Below are 14,912 nucleotides of genomic sequence, written 5' to 3'. Positions count from 1 at the left end.
CCTATAGCCGGGGGAGGGAGGTGTCACAGCCCTCTCCGCTATTCCCGGAGCACACCTTTACTCTTGTCCTTACAGCCGGCGGTTCACAGCCCCCTCCCCTATTGCTGGAGCACACCCACACTCCAGCCCCCTCCCCTACACCCCCGCCCTGTACCGGGGGTGTCGCAGCCTATCGCCCCCCGTCCCCGGGGCACACCTCCACCCCCGGCGCCGTCCCAGGCCTCGCGTCCCCCCCGTCCCGTCCCCCCGTCCCGGGCCCTCCCCGGGGGAGGCGCTCGGGGCCCGCGCCCGCCATGTTTCCCGGCAGCGCTCCCTGCCCGCCGCCCGCCTGAGCCTCCCGGGGCCGGCCCGGCCCGGCCCGGGGCCGCCCGCCCTCCTCCGCCGCCGGTGAGTGGGGCCCGGCGAGCGGGGCCCGGCCCGGGGCTCCCGCTCCGCGCAGGCCGCGGAGCCTCGGCCTCGATTAGCGCCGCGGGCCGGGAGCGGGGCGCGGGGCCCGGCCGCGGGGGGGGTGGCGGGCCGCGGCCAGCCGCGGGAGGGGGCGGGCGGGGGTCTGTCCCCGGCCGGGAGGGGGGTCCCGGCCACCCCGGGCCGCCCGGGCACGGCGGGGGCCGCGGCTCGGGCCGGCCGGCCGGCTGGGCCGTGCGGCGCTCGGGGAGGGCTGAGCCCGCGGCCCCGTCTTTCTGCAGGGACGCTCGATCGACAGCAGCTCCCGAAGGTTTGTCCGTGTGGCAGCGGGCGCCAGCCGGGACCCCCGAGGGATCCACTGCTACCGGGGCTGCCCTCGCTGCGAGTGCCCGAGGAGAGGCCGGTTCGGGCCGGGAGGATCCCGGTGCGGTGATGGGAGCGCTGGTCTGAGCTCTGCGAGGGACCCCCGGGTGCGGAGCCGAAACCCGCATCCCCCAGCTGAGGACGAGGAGGAATAAACCAGAGGTGATCCGGTTCCGTCCCACGGGAGCGCTCCTTGGCAGGGTAATGGTTTCGTGTTCCTCTTGTTTATTCCCTTGGTGAAGCAAGTTTTGTAGGAGCAGGAAGGGAAGCGGCAGAGCTGGCTGGGATGTGGTGGGTACTTTGTGTATCCCACAAAGGCAGCACTGCTGGGAGCTCCTGGTACCAACGCCGTGGCTTTGTGCCCGAGCTGGAGCCACCCGCACCCACCATGGTCCTGCACACATCCTCTCCCCTTGTTCTGTGTCAGAGCTAGACCGGCTGCAGCCACGTTGTCCACACACATTGGAATTGTGTGTGGTTTTTGTTTGTGCCTCATGGTTCTCATTTGGAGCGCTGCGGTGGGTTTGGCCCTGTAAATGCTACACCGTGTGTGGCTGGAAGGGGCCGATTCCTGGGGTTGGAGGTAACTGCATGTGATCCAGAGAGAAATTATTAAGATTAAATTTAAAATCAGGTTCCACTGTGTCAGCTGTTTTTCCTGGGAAGGTGTTCTGGAATTGCATCTTGCTGCTGGAAAGAAAACTGTATCCTTAATTTCCAGCCTAACCATGTTAATGTTCCCCTTACCCACGTATGTCAGAACAGAGCGTCAGTGGGTTCTTTTTGCATCGCTTGCGTCATCTTCCTGAGAATTAAAAAACTAAACCAGGCTTGAAATGAAAACCAAAATGTGACTGACTGGGCCTGCACTGGGCGTTGGAGGTGTGGGTGTTCACAGGGGGCATCAGTAGTGCTGTGGGGGCTCATCTCGTACGGGTGGAGAGCAGATTGTTCGGGTCTGATGTGCTCGTCTGTCACCGGGAGTGTAGGGAGCCTCATGGTGCAGGAGGGAGAACCAGGAGCCAGCTTCCTGTTGGCTTTCCTGGCTCTGGGCAACTCCTGGCCGCCGAGCTCTGGGGGTGGCTCAGGGCTCCAGGACACGGATTTTAGGAGCCCCGAGCGCTCGAGGGCCTGGGGTCGTGTTGTTGTGCACGTGCGGGAACCGGGCTCTCTTGGGATCCTTTGTGCTCCTTCCTGATCAGCTGCAGCACACAATGCCCGAGCGCTCCGGCCCTCACAGCTGTCCCGGGTTTATTTTTGCTTCCTGGTTGTAGCTCGGTGCCTCAGAGGAGCGAGGATGGCTCAGGAGACAAACCAGACGCAGGTGCCTCTGCTGTGTACCACGGGCTGCGGGTTCTATGGCAGCCCCCGCACCAACGGGATGTGCTCCGTGTGCTATAAGGAGTTCCTGCAGAGGCAGCAGAGCAGTGACCGGATAAGCCCTCCAGGTAGAGGATTTTTTTTTGGAAATCTGTCTTAAATGGGTGTCTGGATACAAACTGTGTTCAGCAACTGCGACAGAGCACGGCACTGGTACCTGGCTGCCAGCAGATTTACTCCCTCCTGGTAAAAATCATCTTTCCCTTTCCATGCATACCCAAGGTTCTAGGTCAAGGGCCCACGCCCTCGAGCATTTCTGTTCCCCGTCAGGTGGGGCAGTTGTTTTCTTCCCAGTCTCACCAGTTTATGAACCCAGCCAGCACCTTCCAGTAGACTGTAAAATTTCCTGTGTGGTCATGGCGATCCCAGCTTTTAGCTATTTCCTGCTCCCTGAGGTAGGAGCTGACTGCTGGGAGCCATGACAAAGCCCCACAATGAACTTTTATTTGGCCTATCTGTATAATTTTCTTACCTTAACAGTGTGACATGACTTTTTTTGTTTCTTGCAGTTGGGATGGGAGCAGGGGAAGGATGCTCTCTGCAACGTGAGCAGGGATTTCTTTTGCTGGGGGTTTGTGCAGATGCCCCATGTACAGCGTGAGAAATGCCTCTGAGGGTTCTTCCACAGTTTATTCCTGAGGGTAATCATGGCTTTCCTCGAGTCACCCACACAAAATATGCTCAGGAACGTGACTTTTCTTGACAAAGAGTTTTTCTTAGGACCCCAACTTAGATCCTCAGCTGACGCAAACCCACACGTGTCTGCTGAAGCTGGTTCCTTTCAGCAGATGAGGATCTGGTTCTTAGACCTTGGAGAAGTTGCAAAGTGCCATTGGGTTCAGGGTCCAGACAGCCCTGGTCTGTTAACCCCACAGAGTCCCATGCACAAATTTGGAGGGGAGGGTGTAGGAACAGGGATATGGGAGTGATCCCAACAGGGGTGTGCTCTTCCAGCTCCAGTAGGGAACAGGAGCATAAAACCTGCTGGAAGTGCTCATTCTGCTTTCTCCTTGGCTGTCAAGCACCTGAGGAACTTGCTGACCCTTCTCAGAGACTTGACCAAGCCTGCCCTTGTGTTGTAGCACCCAGTGGTCCCAGCAGCAGCCCCATGGCTTCCGAGGCGATCGCAGGACAACGCGCGGAGGGAGACTCCACACCTGAGGATGCAAAAGCCAGGTAGGGGCAGAGTCTGGAGGGGAGGGGATCTAAACCCTGCTAAAATCCAGCTCTGGGATACAAGGGACAGGCTGTCATCCTTCATGTGGCCAGTCTGTAAACGAGCTGGGTAAGCTCTGCATTGTGACTCTGGTTTATTTGTAAGATTGAGATGTCCCTGCTGCTGTCTGATGTGTACCAGAGGGTTGGTAGTAGATTCAGTGGCATCTTGGATCTCCTGGAGCCAGTGCACCTTGTCTGTCCCTTGCTCTGTTCAGCTGTTCGACTTCTGCTCAGTCAGTCGCAAGCAGTGGGATTTTTGGGGTTTTCCTGTCCAGGGTCAAGAGTTGGACTTGAAAGGATCATGAGGATCATCAACTCAGGATATCATGTGATTCTAAGTGAAAGCACCTGCTGCTGACCCAGTCTGGAAGCTGTGACAGCAGGATTAGAGACCTTGGGTCTGTTTGATGGGAAGGAGGACAGAGCTGCCCTGAACTCTACCATCACATTACAGCCCTGACTCATAACTCTGTTTCCCTGCCCCTGGACTTGTTTGGATGGGCTTTGAGATATAATTGGGTGGAAAAGGAAACTGAGATCATCACAGATTCGTTCCATTTATGTCTATAAAGAACTTTGATCCCAGATCTTCTGGGGGATTGACCCGCTGTACTCCTGACCTACTTTTGAATATAAGGAAATAAACTTTAAGGGCTGAAGGTCTCTCCCACATAACTGTCCATCAAATGAAGATACTTGTGTTTTCTCTTTTTGTTTGTCTGCTGCACATGCTCCCAGCGCTCAGACTCCTGTGACCCATCAGATGACGGCCATGAGCATATCCAGAGAGGAAACCAGCAATGAGACAGAGGAATTCAGCAAGACAGATGAAGCCTCATCAGCTTCTTCCTCATCAGGTAGGGTGGTTGTTTTGGCCTTTTCACAGGTCTGAGTGACACCGAGCTCAGGAGTCCACTGGAGCAGCAGGGACAGCTGCTGACCCCGGGGTGTGTCCCCTCCCGTGTAAAGGCACACCTAAGAGCTGAAGAGGAAACTCTTGTTTTGGTGACAGGGAGGAGAGCAAATGCTGTGCCTGAGGGCAGGCTGATAGAGATTTCTCTGTGGGCTGAGGGCTGAGTGGCTGCCAGCCCTCGAGTGGCTGGCAGGAGGATAATCTTCCATGACGCCTCTCCCAGGGAATGGCAGCGAGCCCGGAGCGTCCCACAGCCTGACGTGGCTGCTGCTGGCGGCACTCCCCTGCCAGCTCCCGAGGGGGAGGAAGGGAGACGGATCCACCCGAGTCTTGGAGAAGGGAGACTCGTTTGTGACAGTGCCTGGGGGTAGTGGAGGCCCGTTGTTGTCACCCCGTGTGATGGGGGCACCTGTCCCTTGGGGGAGTGTTACACAGTGGGTGCCCTGACGTGATTGAGGCACACCAGAGTCGTTGCCCAGCGTGGCACATCCTCCAGCTGATGCCATAAGCCCGTGATCCTGCATGCAGACACCCTCCTTTGCTCAGCTGACAGCTTGCTTGCATTGAAAGCTAAAAAAACCCAGGAGCTGTTGGTTGCTAAAAAGCCAGGCTCTAGTCACCACACATGGCTGGGCATTTTGGGTTTGGTAATCCCTTGCCTGCAAGCCCAGGAGACAATTTACAACAGGCAGGTGAGAGACCGTAAAAAGAGGCTTGGGAGAGCCTGCCCCTTTCTTCTGCCTGTGTAGTTTTTAGGAGGCTGTTTAGGGTCAGCTCCACAAAGCTGTCTCTCTTTTGTCTCCTCAGAGCAGCCTGCACCACAGGTGCTCCAACGAGCAGTTGGAGCTACTCCCTCCTGTTGACTTCTCTAACCTGCTTAGGTGCTGGAGGAAATCCTGCTAAGCATCAGTGACCTTTAACAATCTGGCTTTGAGAGCTCAGTTTTCCCTTTGGTAGATTAGAGGCAGTGATGGATATCTGTGTAAAGCGTTCTAAGACCTACATATGGGGAACACTTACATAAGAGTCAGCAAAAATAATCAGTAGTACTTACAAGGGGTTAACTTTTTTCTTCTCCCTACGAAGATTAACTGTGGGCTCAGCTGACAGCTGTGTTGCTGTACAGCAGCTGAGCTGTAGTGACTATCCAGTGTCCAGTGGCCACTCCAGCCTTGGATTTAAGGCATTTGAAACAGAGAGAAAGCTGTGAGGTGGGGATCTCTGTGGAACAAGGCAAATCTCACAGTTGGGGGTATGTCAGCCAGGGCAGTGTGCACATGGAGAGTCATTAGAGCCTCAAGCAGCTCCTGTAATAAAATGAACGTTTGGTTTATCAAGAAGGGTAGCAAAACTCTTGCCTCTGTTTCAGGTACCCTGCTTGAGATATCCCAGAACACGGCTGAGGGCAAGACGGCTTCGGAAAAACCAAAACCGAAGAAGAATCGCTGCTTCACCTGCCGGAAGAAGATTGGGCTGACTGGTAAGTGCCTGGCTCTGGGAAAGCTTCCCTGTGCCCTAAGCAGTCCAGAGTGAGAGCCCTGTGAGCACATCTGCTAGTGCTGCGGTGCCACTGGGTTTGGGGGGTCAGAGGTTGGAGGTTGCCCCCAAATCCATCAGGAGAGGAGGGAGGGGAGCTCCAACCTGCGACAGCACTGGCTGAGGCAACAGCCTGGAGAACATCCCACTCGCTGCCAGGGTCCTGGCAGCCCTTGAAAGGAGGATTGGATGCAGCAGCACCTCTTTGTTGTCTCTGCTTCTTGGCAAAAGCTGCTGTCGAGGAAGGCAGAGCTCGCTGTGGATCGGAATCTGCTCCCGGTCAGGTCTGCGGTAAAGCTTTCGTAACAGTGACATGAACTGAGTTAGACCCAAATGAAAAATCCCTCTCCAAGGCTCATCCCATTTGTTAATGCTGCCTGATTTCCACTCTTAGCTTCCTGAGAGCAGGATGGCTCTCAGCATGCAGCCTGTAAAGCCAGAGAGAAGTGCTGGGATGGTGTCAGGGCACTGCTATCAGTGGGAAAACTGCTCCTGGAAAGTGAAGCAATTCATTTGGCTGTGGTTTGTTAATAAAAACATAATTCTCCTAAATTATCTCTGGCATTTAGTGCTTCCCTGGAAAAAAGTTGACTCTGGAGCTGTGCAGGTCATGCTGTTCTGGCAGAGCACTTGCTTCTGTAGCCTCCTTGGTGCATCCAGCAGCCAGGGACTGGCTGTTTGCATGGATATAAGAGGCTTTGGCAAAGTCTGGACTGGGAAGTTGTAGCCTGAGCTTGCCTGGAAATCCACAGGCACTGTCCTAGAATAGGGGTGGGTCTATAAACCTGGAACTGGGCAGGGTACTCTGTGCCCAGCCTTCAGGTTGCAGAGAGGATTGTTTTCCTGGATGAGTGTTTCCTTAAGAGCTTTAAACTATGAGAAGTTCCCTTCTTTAGGATTCAGCTTGCAGAGAACTCCTGTGAATTCAGGGCATTTAGGATAAAATGAGTTCTCTCAAAGAGGAGTAAACTGGCACCTTGGAGCAAGGTGTTTGTGGGCTTTACAGCCTGCGGTTGGAAAGATGTGAAGGGACAGAGCATGATTCCCTGGCAGCAAGATTCCCTGCTGTCCTGCAGCACATCCCCTGCTCACTCCTGTCTTGGTTTCCCAGGGTGCTGTGTTAGTGTGCACTCTGAGCATTGCCCCTGGGTGAAGTGACTACATTGGGAGTTTTGAAGCCTAAGGAGCTCAAACATGATCCTGACGTGGTGACAGTTCCCCTGCTTGCTGCTGTTCAGTCCAGGTGCTGCTGTGTGACCCTGGGGAGCTGGGCTGGCTCGGAGGGCTCAGCTCCAGCTCAGGCTGCCTGGGGAGCCTGGTCTGGATTAGCAATCTGGCACTCTGCAGTGCCTGGCATGTCCCTTGTCCCCGGGGAACATGGACAGCAGCTGCTCTGGGAGCGTTTCCCACCATGTGACAGCTGGGGCTGCCCAAAGCACGCGGAGCTGCTGAGCCAGAGGAAAGCAAAGAGCCACCCATGGCCTTCCCCAAATGAAAAGTCCCTTTGGCCTGTGGGGAACAGCAGCCCCCCCCCTCCTCTGCCCCTCTCTCTGCATGGGTGGCATTTCCTGGCGTGGCAGGAAGGAGCCAGGCCCTGCCGCCTTCCTGCCCAGCTGGATGGGGCCTGATGTGGCTTTGTCCCTGCTCTTCCTCCCCTCAGGCTTCGACTGCCGCTGCGGGAACCTGTTCTGTGCCATTCACCGGTACTCTGACATGCACGCCTGCCCCTACGACTACAAGGCAGAAGCTGCCGAGAAGATCCGCAAGGAAAACCCCATCGTTATTGCCGAGAAGATCCAGAAGTTGTGAAGGGGTCTGAGCAGCTCAAACTGCAGCCAGGCGGCCTGGTGCTCCTCCCCTTCCTCCCAGCCTTCCTCCTCCTCCTCCCAGCCCCTGCAGTGGTGCGAGGGTGACTCCGGCAGCGCACACGAACCGGCACCTGGACATGGGGACTCCTTGCACCTCTAGCAGTCAGTTGGTGTTCCTCCTCTCCCTTCCTGCCTGTCCGACAGCCACAGCTCAGCTGATGTGTTCTCAACCAGCTTCCCAAAGGAAAAGGGACCGTCCTGCCCTGCTGCTCCAGCGCTAAGACCTTCAGACTTGCCTCTTACCGGGTGGTTTGCACGGCGTGAGCGGCCGGGCTCTGCCGGGCAGCCTCTCCCTTCCCGGCGGCTCCGAGTCCTGCAGACCACCCAGGGCTTGTGGCCGCAGTCCCTGAGCAGCCGCTGGACTCTGTTCCCACTGCCTGTAAACCCGGGAGCTGGGGGATCCTGGCAGCCAGGCTGCCGTCTGCTCCCCGGGACGTGTTTGCTCTCAGATGCAGAAAAGTTGATTCCGTAGTTCCAACACCCCAGACCCCCCTCCCCACCCTCTGTGACGCTGTTGGAGAAGCACCAAGGGGGTTGAGCAGTGATGCTGGCACTGGGAAGTTATTTTGTGGCTTGAAGTGACGTGGGCAGGACCTTCCAGGAGGTTCCGCTTGCTGCCTTGTGCCTCTCTCTGCAGGGAGGGAGCCAGGGACACCCCTGCTCCAGCCTCCTGCTTCAGCACCCCTGGTTCACCCCGGCTGCTTTCCCAGCAAGGTGTGTGTCCCTCAGCACTGTGTGTGCCTGCTCTCCTCTCTCCCGTCTTTCCTCTCCCCTTTCTCCTCTCCCTTTTCTCCTCTCTCCCTGCCTTCTGCCTTACACGAGTCACTCTCATCAGGGTTGTGCACAAAAGCTCAGGTCCCCACACCTCTGCTTCTGGACCTGCCCCTGCATCCAGGTGACAGTGGGGTCCCCTCCTCCCATGTGGGCCATGGGGAGAGCTCGGGGAGCCCACCCAGCTGCCCTCTCCTGCTTCCTCCCTCCCTGTGGGATGAGAGGCGGGGCCAGGTCCCCAGGAGATGCTCTGCAAGCCAGACAGAGGGAACTGGGGCACAGGGAAAGTCACAAGGAGGGTCCCAGGGTGCCCAGAAGTCCAGGTGGGGGCTCAGAAGCACCTGTGGAGAGCCCCAGGGAGCAGGAAGGGGTGCTTGGAGAGCTCTGGGCTCACTGAGAAACTCCTAGAATTCCCTGAGGTGCTGCAAGGCCCAGGGAGGGTTCCGGGGTGTAAGGGAAGGCAGAGGGAGAACTTTGGGGTACAGTGAACATACTCAGAGGCCTCAAGCACCCCAAAAGGCACTTGGAAGGCTCTGGGAGTGCACACACACACACACACACACACACACACACACGAAGGGAGGTGTAGGAAAAGGCAAATGCCATCTCAGTACCGCTCCAGAAAGAGCACCCAGAGGGCTCTGTTGGGAGGACCTGGAGCTCAGGCAGAGGCTCCTGGGGCACAGCCACAGCCTCTTCCATGCCCGGGGGATTCCTGGGAATACCAGGAGCGGGGCTGTGGCTACGGAGCTCTGGCTCTCACAAGCAGAGAAATCCGGATGCGTCCCGGGGGACAAGCAGCAGCCTCTGTCCCACTGCTGGCCATCCCACGCTTTGGAAGCATTTCCCTTGGTGTCGGAGAGCAGAGCTGCAGGCCCAGCCAGGGGAAATCTCAGCAGCTCCTTCCTTCCAAGGGCTGTTTTCCTGCCCTGCTTGTGGCAGTTCTGCCCCAGTGCTGGTGGGGGACCCTTCCGAGTGTTTGGTTTTTCCAGTCTGCTCCAGCCAAAGCAGTGTGTGCTGTGCCAGCTGCCAGCCATCCTGTGGTGTTACCGGTAGCATCCGATCCTCCCAAACTGATGCAAACTCCCCCCCTCCAGCACAGAGAGCACAGAGAGGAGCAAGGCTGCCTCTCGCCAGCCTTTTCCTCAGGTTTTTCCTTCTGGATAACATTGACATTATGTCTGGAGCACGCAAGTGGCTGCACGTGTTACCCCTGGACACACCTGGGCCATCAGCACAGAGCTGATGCGTGGCCAGGCTGGGTTTGCCACTGAGCTTTTGGCTGAGGATGATCCCTCCCTCTCAAGGGAAGCAGGAATTGCAGCCACCAGCCCCGAGGAAGTGCAGCAGCTCCCATGGATCCGTTGGGAAAGCCCACAGCCGCCTGCTTCTCCAGCACCGCCCTTTTCCCTGTTCCTTCCTCCCTGTCCATGAGTGTAAATACAACACAGTCTAGTTTGCTTGGATGCTGTGGGTGCTCTGTTACAGGCAGGGATGTCTGTGGGGGCACCACTCAGCTCTGGGCTCTTTCAGGGGGGCTGTGGGGCTCCGTGCCTCAGTTTCCCTGTGGATCATCATTAACAGTACCTGGCGCTGGCCGGGGGTCAGAGCACCCTGGACCTGCACCCTCCGGATCTCAAATCCACCAGGGGTTGGACTGGATGATCTCCAGAGGTCACTTCAACCCTGACAATTCTCTAAGTCTGGGATTCTTCCCTTCTGGCTGAGTAGGAAGCTCCGGCTGGGGTTTGAGGGGCTCTGAGGTCCTCCCGGGTTCCTTCTTGGCTGCTGTCACCTCCCTGGGCTGCAGTGGGACCCCCGTGGGCCCCCAAAGCCTCCCCCCCCTCCCCATACCCATGTGGGGGCATTCGGGCGGTGTTTGGCACCAGGACTGACTCCAGCAAGGCTTTGGACACTGTCTCCCATGACATCTTCGTAGGTAGACTCAGGAAATGTGGGATAAATGGATTTGGGGGGAGGGCCTGGCTGAATGCAGAGCTCAGAGGGGCCTGATAAGCACAGCAGAGTCCACATGGAGACCTGTGGTCAGCTCCGTCCCCAGGGCTCTGTACTGGGTCCGGCCTCGTTGAGTTTGTTTAGAAACGACCTGCTGAAGGGATAGAAGGGATCCTGATCAGGTTTCATGATGATTCAGGCCGGGGGAGTGACTGATTCACCTGAAGGCTGTGCTGCCATTCAGAGGGACCTTGAGAGGCTGGGGGAGAGCTGGGTGGGGAGAAACCTGAGGAGGTTCAACAAGGGCGAGTGTAGGGTCCTGCACCCGGGGAGGGATAACCCCAAGTGCCAGCACAGGCTGGGGGTGACCCACTGGAGAGCAGCTCTGCAGAGAAGGACCTGGGGGTCCTGGTGGATGACGAGCTGTCCCTGAGCCAGCAGCGTGTCCTGGGGCCAGGGGGGACAATGGGACCCTGGGGGCATCGGGAAGAGTGGCCGGCGGGGCAGGGAGCGATGCTGCCCCTCTACTCGGCCGTAGTGAGGCACATCGGGGGTGCTGTGTCCAGTTCTGGGACAAGAAGGACAAGGAGCTACTGGAGAGGGTCCAGCAGAGGCCCCAAAGATGATTTGGGGTCTGGAGCATCTCTGTGATGAGGAGAGACCGTGGGAGCTGGGCCTGGTTAGTCCAAGGAAGACTGAGAGTGTTGGATGTTTGGTTTTAAAAAACAAGACTATAAAATAGGACAGGATAAAGTCATAAAAGCTCAGAAGATACATTAGACAAGATGGAGAACAGACAGATTTACACAGCAACCTTGCTTGATACAAACAGAACACGAGTCCAGCTCCAGAGCCGTGACAAGCAGCCCGGTCATTTGGTCCAGCTGACTTTGGGAATGTCGTAATGCTCACTCAGAGTATCCAAGTGCCTGTTGAAGTCCTCCACTCGCTGCTTGTGGGTTTTCGACGCTTTCTTCAGGATCCGCTCCATTTGCTGCAGGAGACACACAAGGGCCGCTTACTGCCGGCCCTCGCAGCCCCCTCAGCGGCCCCAAGGGCTGGCGGGGGTTTTTAAAGCCTTACCCGCTTCTCCTGCATCTTCTCGAAGGCCACCTGCGCCGGGGTCCGCTTGTCCAGCCCGTGCTGCTTCTCCTCCTCCTGCTTCTTGCTGCTCACGATCTGAGCTTTGTCTTTCGCCTTCTTCTTCTTCTTCCTCCGCTTGCCGGCCCCCGGGGCGCCCCCGCTGCCCTTCAGCCGCAGGGGACCGCGCTCCATGAGCTCTACCAGTTTCTACTCTCTATTCTGACCCCGCTTTATGCAGTCCAAAACCCATGAAATCCATTGGTTTAACCTTCATTGGTCCCAAGCCGGACAGCTCTTAGTAGCTGGTTTCCTACTGGATACGGATTTCTTCGCCTCTGATGTTAATTAAGTCTTCACTCCTGGATTTCCTTATCAGCCTTTTCCGGACCAGGTGTCTCCAACCAGGGCAGCTCTGGAGTAGATGTTCGCTGATGTTTGCTGATGGTTCGTCAATGGCCCTTGATGGCCTTTATCTCTTGTGTTATCTCTTGTGCTGTTCTCAGTCCCCTGAGATGCTAAACTCATCAGGCCTCACCTGGTGGGAAAATGCTTTGGAAAGAAACTTCCTTCCCCCGGGGCAAAGGCGAACAAATGTGACTAAAGTTATAAAATAAGAGTTTTAAACTTGGTATATTTTCCAACAGGAGGGGATCTTGAATCGCCCCAAACCGGGCCAGGAGACACTTCAGAGACAGAGTCAGAGAAGTGGGTGTTTGCTTTATTCGGCGCCGGGTGTGTGGGGATTGCTCCTCCAAACACACACACCTGGTGCTCTCTACAACACAGTATTATGGGCTAAATTATGAATATTCATCACATTCCTTGGGACAGGTGTGGTTATACAAATTATTTCTGGAAGTCATTAATATCATTAGCATACGGGTCACGCATACGCTGTGTGTCCTGGTGGTCGCTCCTCTTCTTCCTCGGGGGTCTCTCTGATGAAGATCAGTAGTCATCCTCACAGTGCCCTTTTCACCTTTCTCCCTGGGCATGCGTAGTCCTTTGAGGAATGATTCAGCGGTCTCTGAGATGATCCTTGTCCCCTCTATCTTGACAAGATTAGGGTGAATTCAGCTTCTTAGGTTTTGTAATTAACATCTGCTGTCTGAACTAACATTTGCTGTCTCCCAATAGTTAACTGTGCTTACATGAGTTAGCTATTGACTGCCCTTTCCTCAAGTTATAAAATAAGAATTTTAAACTTGGTATATTTTCCAACAAGAGGGGATCTCACCAATCCGTATAAATATCTCCCACGTGAGTGCCAGACTCCTTCCAGTGGTGCAATGGCCATACACTAAACCACAAGAAGTCCCACCTCGAGACGAGGAAGAACTTTACACTGAGGGTGGCAGGGCACTGAACAGCTGCCCAGGGAGGCGGTGGAGTCTCCCTCTCTGGAGACATTCCAATCCCACCTGCTCCACGTGCCAAAGTTGGACTGGATGTTCTCCAGAGATCCCTTCCAGCCCCATTCGGGACCCAGGGACTGAGGAAGGGCCACGCCGCGGCCCGCCATGAGGCGCCGGGGCGACCGCGCTGTTCCCATGGCAACGGGCGCGGGGCGATGGCGTCACTTCCGGTCGGGGCGGGGCAAGCGCCGCCCCCGCCTGGGAGGCCTCAGCGGCCGCGGGGCCTCGGGCAGCGCCGAACGGGGCCGGGGGCCGGGGGGCCGGGAGAATGTGCAGGTACCGGGCAGGGGGGGGGCACACGGGGTGGGCCTGCAGGGATCGGGGTCCCGTCGTCCAGCGGCGGCGGTGGCGGGGGGCGGTCGGTGTGTGTTTGTGGGGGGTCCCACAACGCGGCCAGAGGGAGGGGAGGCCCAGGGCTGCCGGGGGAGGTCACGCTGGGCACTGTGGGGGGGACACAGTGGTCAGTGTGTGTTTGTGGGGGGCCGCGCGCGGGTCAGTGGAGGTGTGGGACCCTCCCAGTAGGCAGTGAGAGGTGAAAGGTCCACGCCGGTGAGTGGAAGGGGGGCCGGTCAGTGTGGTCAGTGTGTGTGAGAACCACGCCCAGCAGTCGGGAGAGGCTTACGGTGGTCGGGGTGTCCCACGGCAGGCGGTGGGGGCAGGGGGAGACCCACGCGGGTCTGTGTGTGCCCGTGGGGGCTCCTCCGTGGTCGGGAGGGGGCTCGAGGAGGTCGGGGGGCCTGTACGGGTCCGGTGGGGCTGTGGGGGACACACCCCCGTGAGCGGGGAGGGGTCCCGCTGGCCAGTGTGTGTTTGGGGAGGGTCCCCCAGCGATCAGGGAGGAGATCGAGGCCCGCAGCAGTCGCGGGGGCCCCCACGGGCCAATGTGAGTGGGGTCGGGGGGTCTCCGTGCTTGTCAGCAAAGCGAGAGGGCCACCCTGGGACAGTGAGGGGAGAAGGTCAGTGGTGGGGGAGCCACACGGGTGGGTTGGTGGGGAGGGGTCAGTGGTGGGAGGGAGGCTAAAAGCAGGCAGTGGGGGGAAGGGCCACCCCGGTCAGTGTGTGTGGGATGGGGGTCCCATGCCTATCAGGGAGGGGGGAGCACCCAGCAGTCAGTGGGGGGGGTCGCACAGGGGTCAGTGGCTGGGTACGGTGTGGATGCCCCCTGTGTGGCTGTGGGGTGGGTGTGGGGTCAGTGGGTGTGGGGTCAGTGTGTGTGTGGTGGGTCGGGCCCCCACAGCAGGCGTGGGGAGAGGGCAGGGGCCGGGCAGGGCTGCCCACCCACGGCGGCTGGTCCCAGTGGCACATGGGGTGCCAAACCTGGGGTGCCACGTGCCAGGTGTGACACCAGCCCCGGCCCTGCTGTGGATGGTCACCAGCCCGAGGGGGTCCTGGTCTCCCCCGGGGCACGGGGCACCCTTCACTCCCAGTATTTTGCCATATTTTAGTGCCGTATCTCAGCTTCAGTGCCATATCCCTCTTCCACCCCTTCCTCCCCTTTCCCAGCCCTTCGGAAGCAGATGGAGCGAATTCCTCGGGGTGTGGGCTGGTTTGACATTCCTCAGCTCAAGCCTGTGCCCAAACTTGCAGAAAATAGTTGCTTTTTTTTTCTTTCTTTCTTTCTTTCTTCTTCTTTTTTTTTTTTTTTTTCCTTCTCCGTCTTTCTCTCCCCTTTCCCCTTTTTCCTCGGGAGCTCGGCACTCCCGCACGCTTGTGCCGGCACCTAGGTGGCCCCGGGGGAGCCGTGTCCTTTGTCCCAGCAGCCGTGTGGCTGCTGTGGGGGTGGTGTGTGTGCGATCCTGCGCTTGTCCTCGCCCCCGCCGCGGGGGCTGGCGAATGTGGCAGGAGGTTTGATTTGGGGGGGGGGGGGGGGCTGCGTGGGCTCGGTGGGGGCTGCGAGCTGCGGGGGTGCTCGAGGCGGGGGACACTGGGGGAGCACGTTTGTCCCCGGCCGTGGGTCACGGAGGGGACAGAGCCCTCAGAGCCCCCGCCCTGCCCGCAGGCCCC

At 58.0% G+C, this 14,912-nt stretch overlaps 2 protein-coding genes across 2 annotated transcripts; one reads left to right on the top strand and one right to left on the bottom strand.

Annotated features, from left to right (window-relative positions):
- The first annotated feature begins 334 nt into the window (after nucleotides 1-334).
- Nucleotides 335-9,920, top strand: LOC104696904 (AN1-type zinc finger protein 5-like). The gene is made up of 7 exons (XM_039566167.1): nucleotides 335-387; nucleotides 687-969; nucleotides 2,043-2,216; nucleotides 3,231-3,324; nucleotides 4,105-4,223; nucleotides 5,649-5,759; nucleotides 7,476-9,920. The coding sequence occupies exons 3-7, from the start codon at nucleotides 2,066-2,068 to the stop codon at nucleotides 7,622-7,624; spliced, it is 624 nt and encodes a 207-aa protein (XP_039422101.1). The 5' UTR covers nucleotides 335-387; nucleotides 687-969; nucleotides 2,043-2,065; the 3' UTR covers nucleotides 7,625-9,920.
- A 1,201-nt stretch (nucleotides 9,921-11,121) lies between these two features.
- LOC104696905 (protein FAM32A-like) lies at nucleotides 11,122-12,996 on the bottom strand. Its single transcript, XM_010411426.4, has 2 exons — nucleotides 11,494-12,996; nucleotides 11,122-11,404 (listed from the first exon to the last, which is right to left on the bottom strand). The coding sequence occupies exons 1-2, from the start codon at nucleotides 11,683-11,685 to the stop codon at nucleotides 11,282-11,284; spliced, it is 315 nt and encodes a 104-aa protein (XP_010409728.1). The 5' UTR covers nucleotides 11,686-12,996; the 3' UTR covers nucleotides 11,122-11,281.
- Nucleotides 12,997-14,912: the final 1,916 nt, after the last annotated feature.

This window comes from Corvus cornix, chromosome 28 (genome assembly GCF_000738735.6).
Source record: "Corvus cornix cornix isolate S_Up_H32 chromosome 28, ASM73873v5, whole genome shotgun sequence".
Classification (NCBI taxonomy): domain Eukaryota; kingdom Metazoa; phylum Chordata; class Aves; order Passeriformes; family Corvidae; genus Corvus; species Corvus cornix.
Note: the sequence above shows the minus strand (reverse complement) of the source record. Positions and strands in the feature narration are given on the sequence as shown.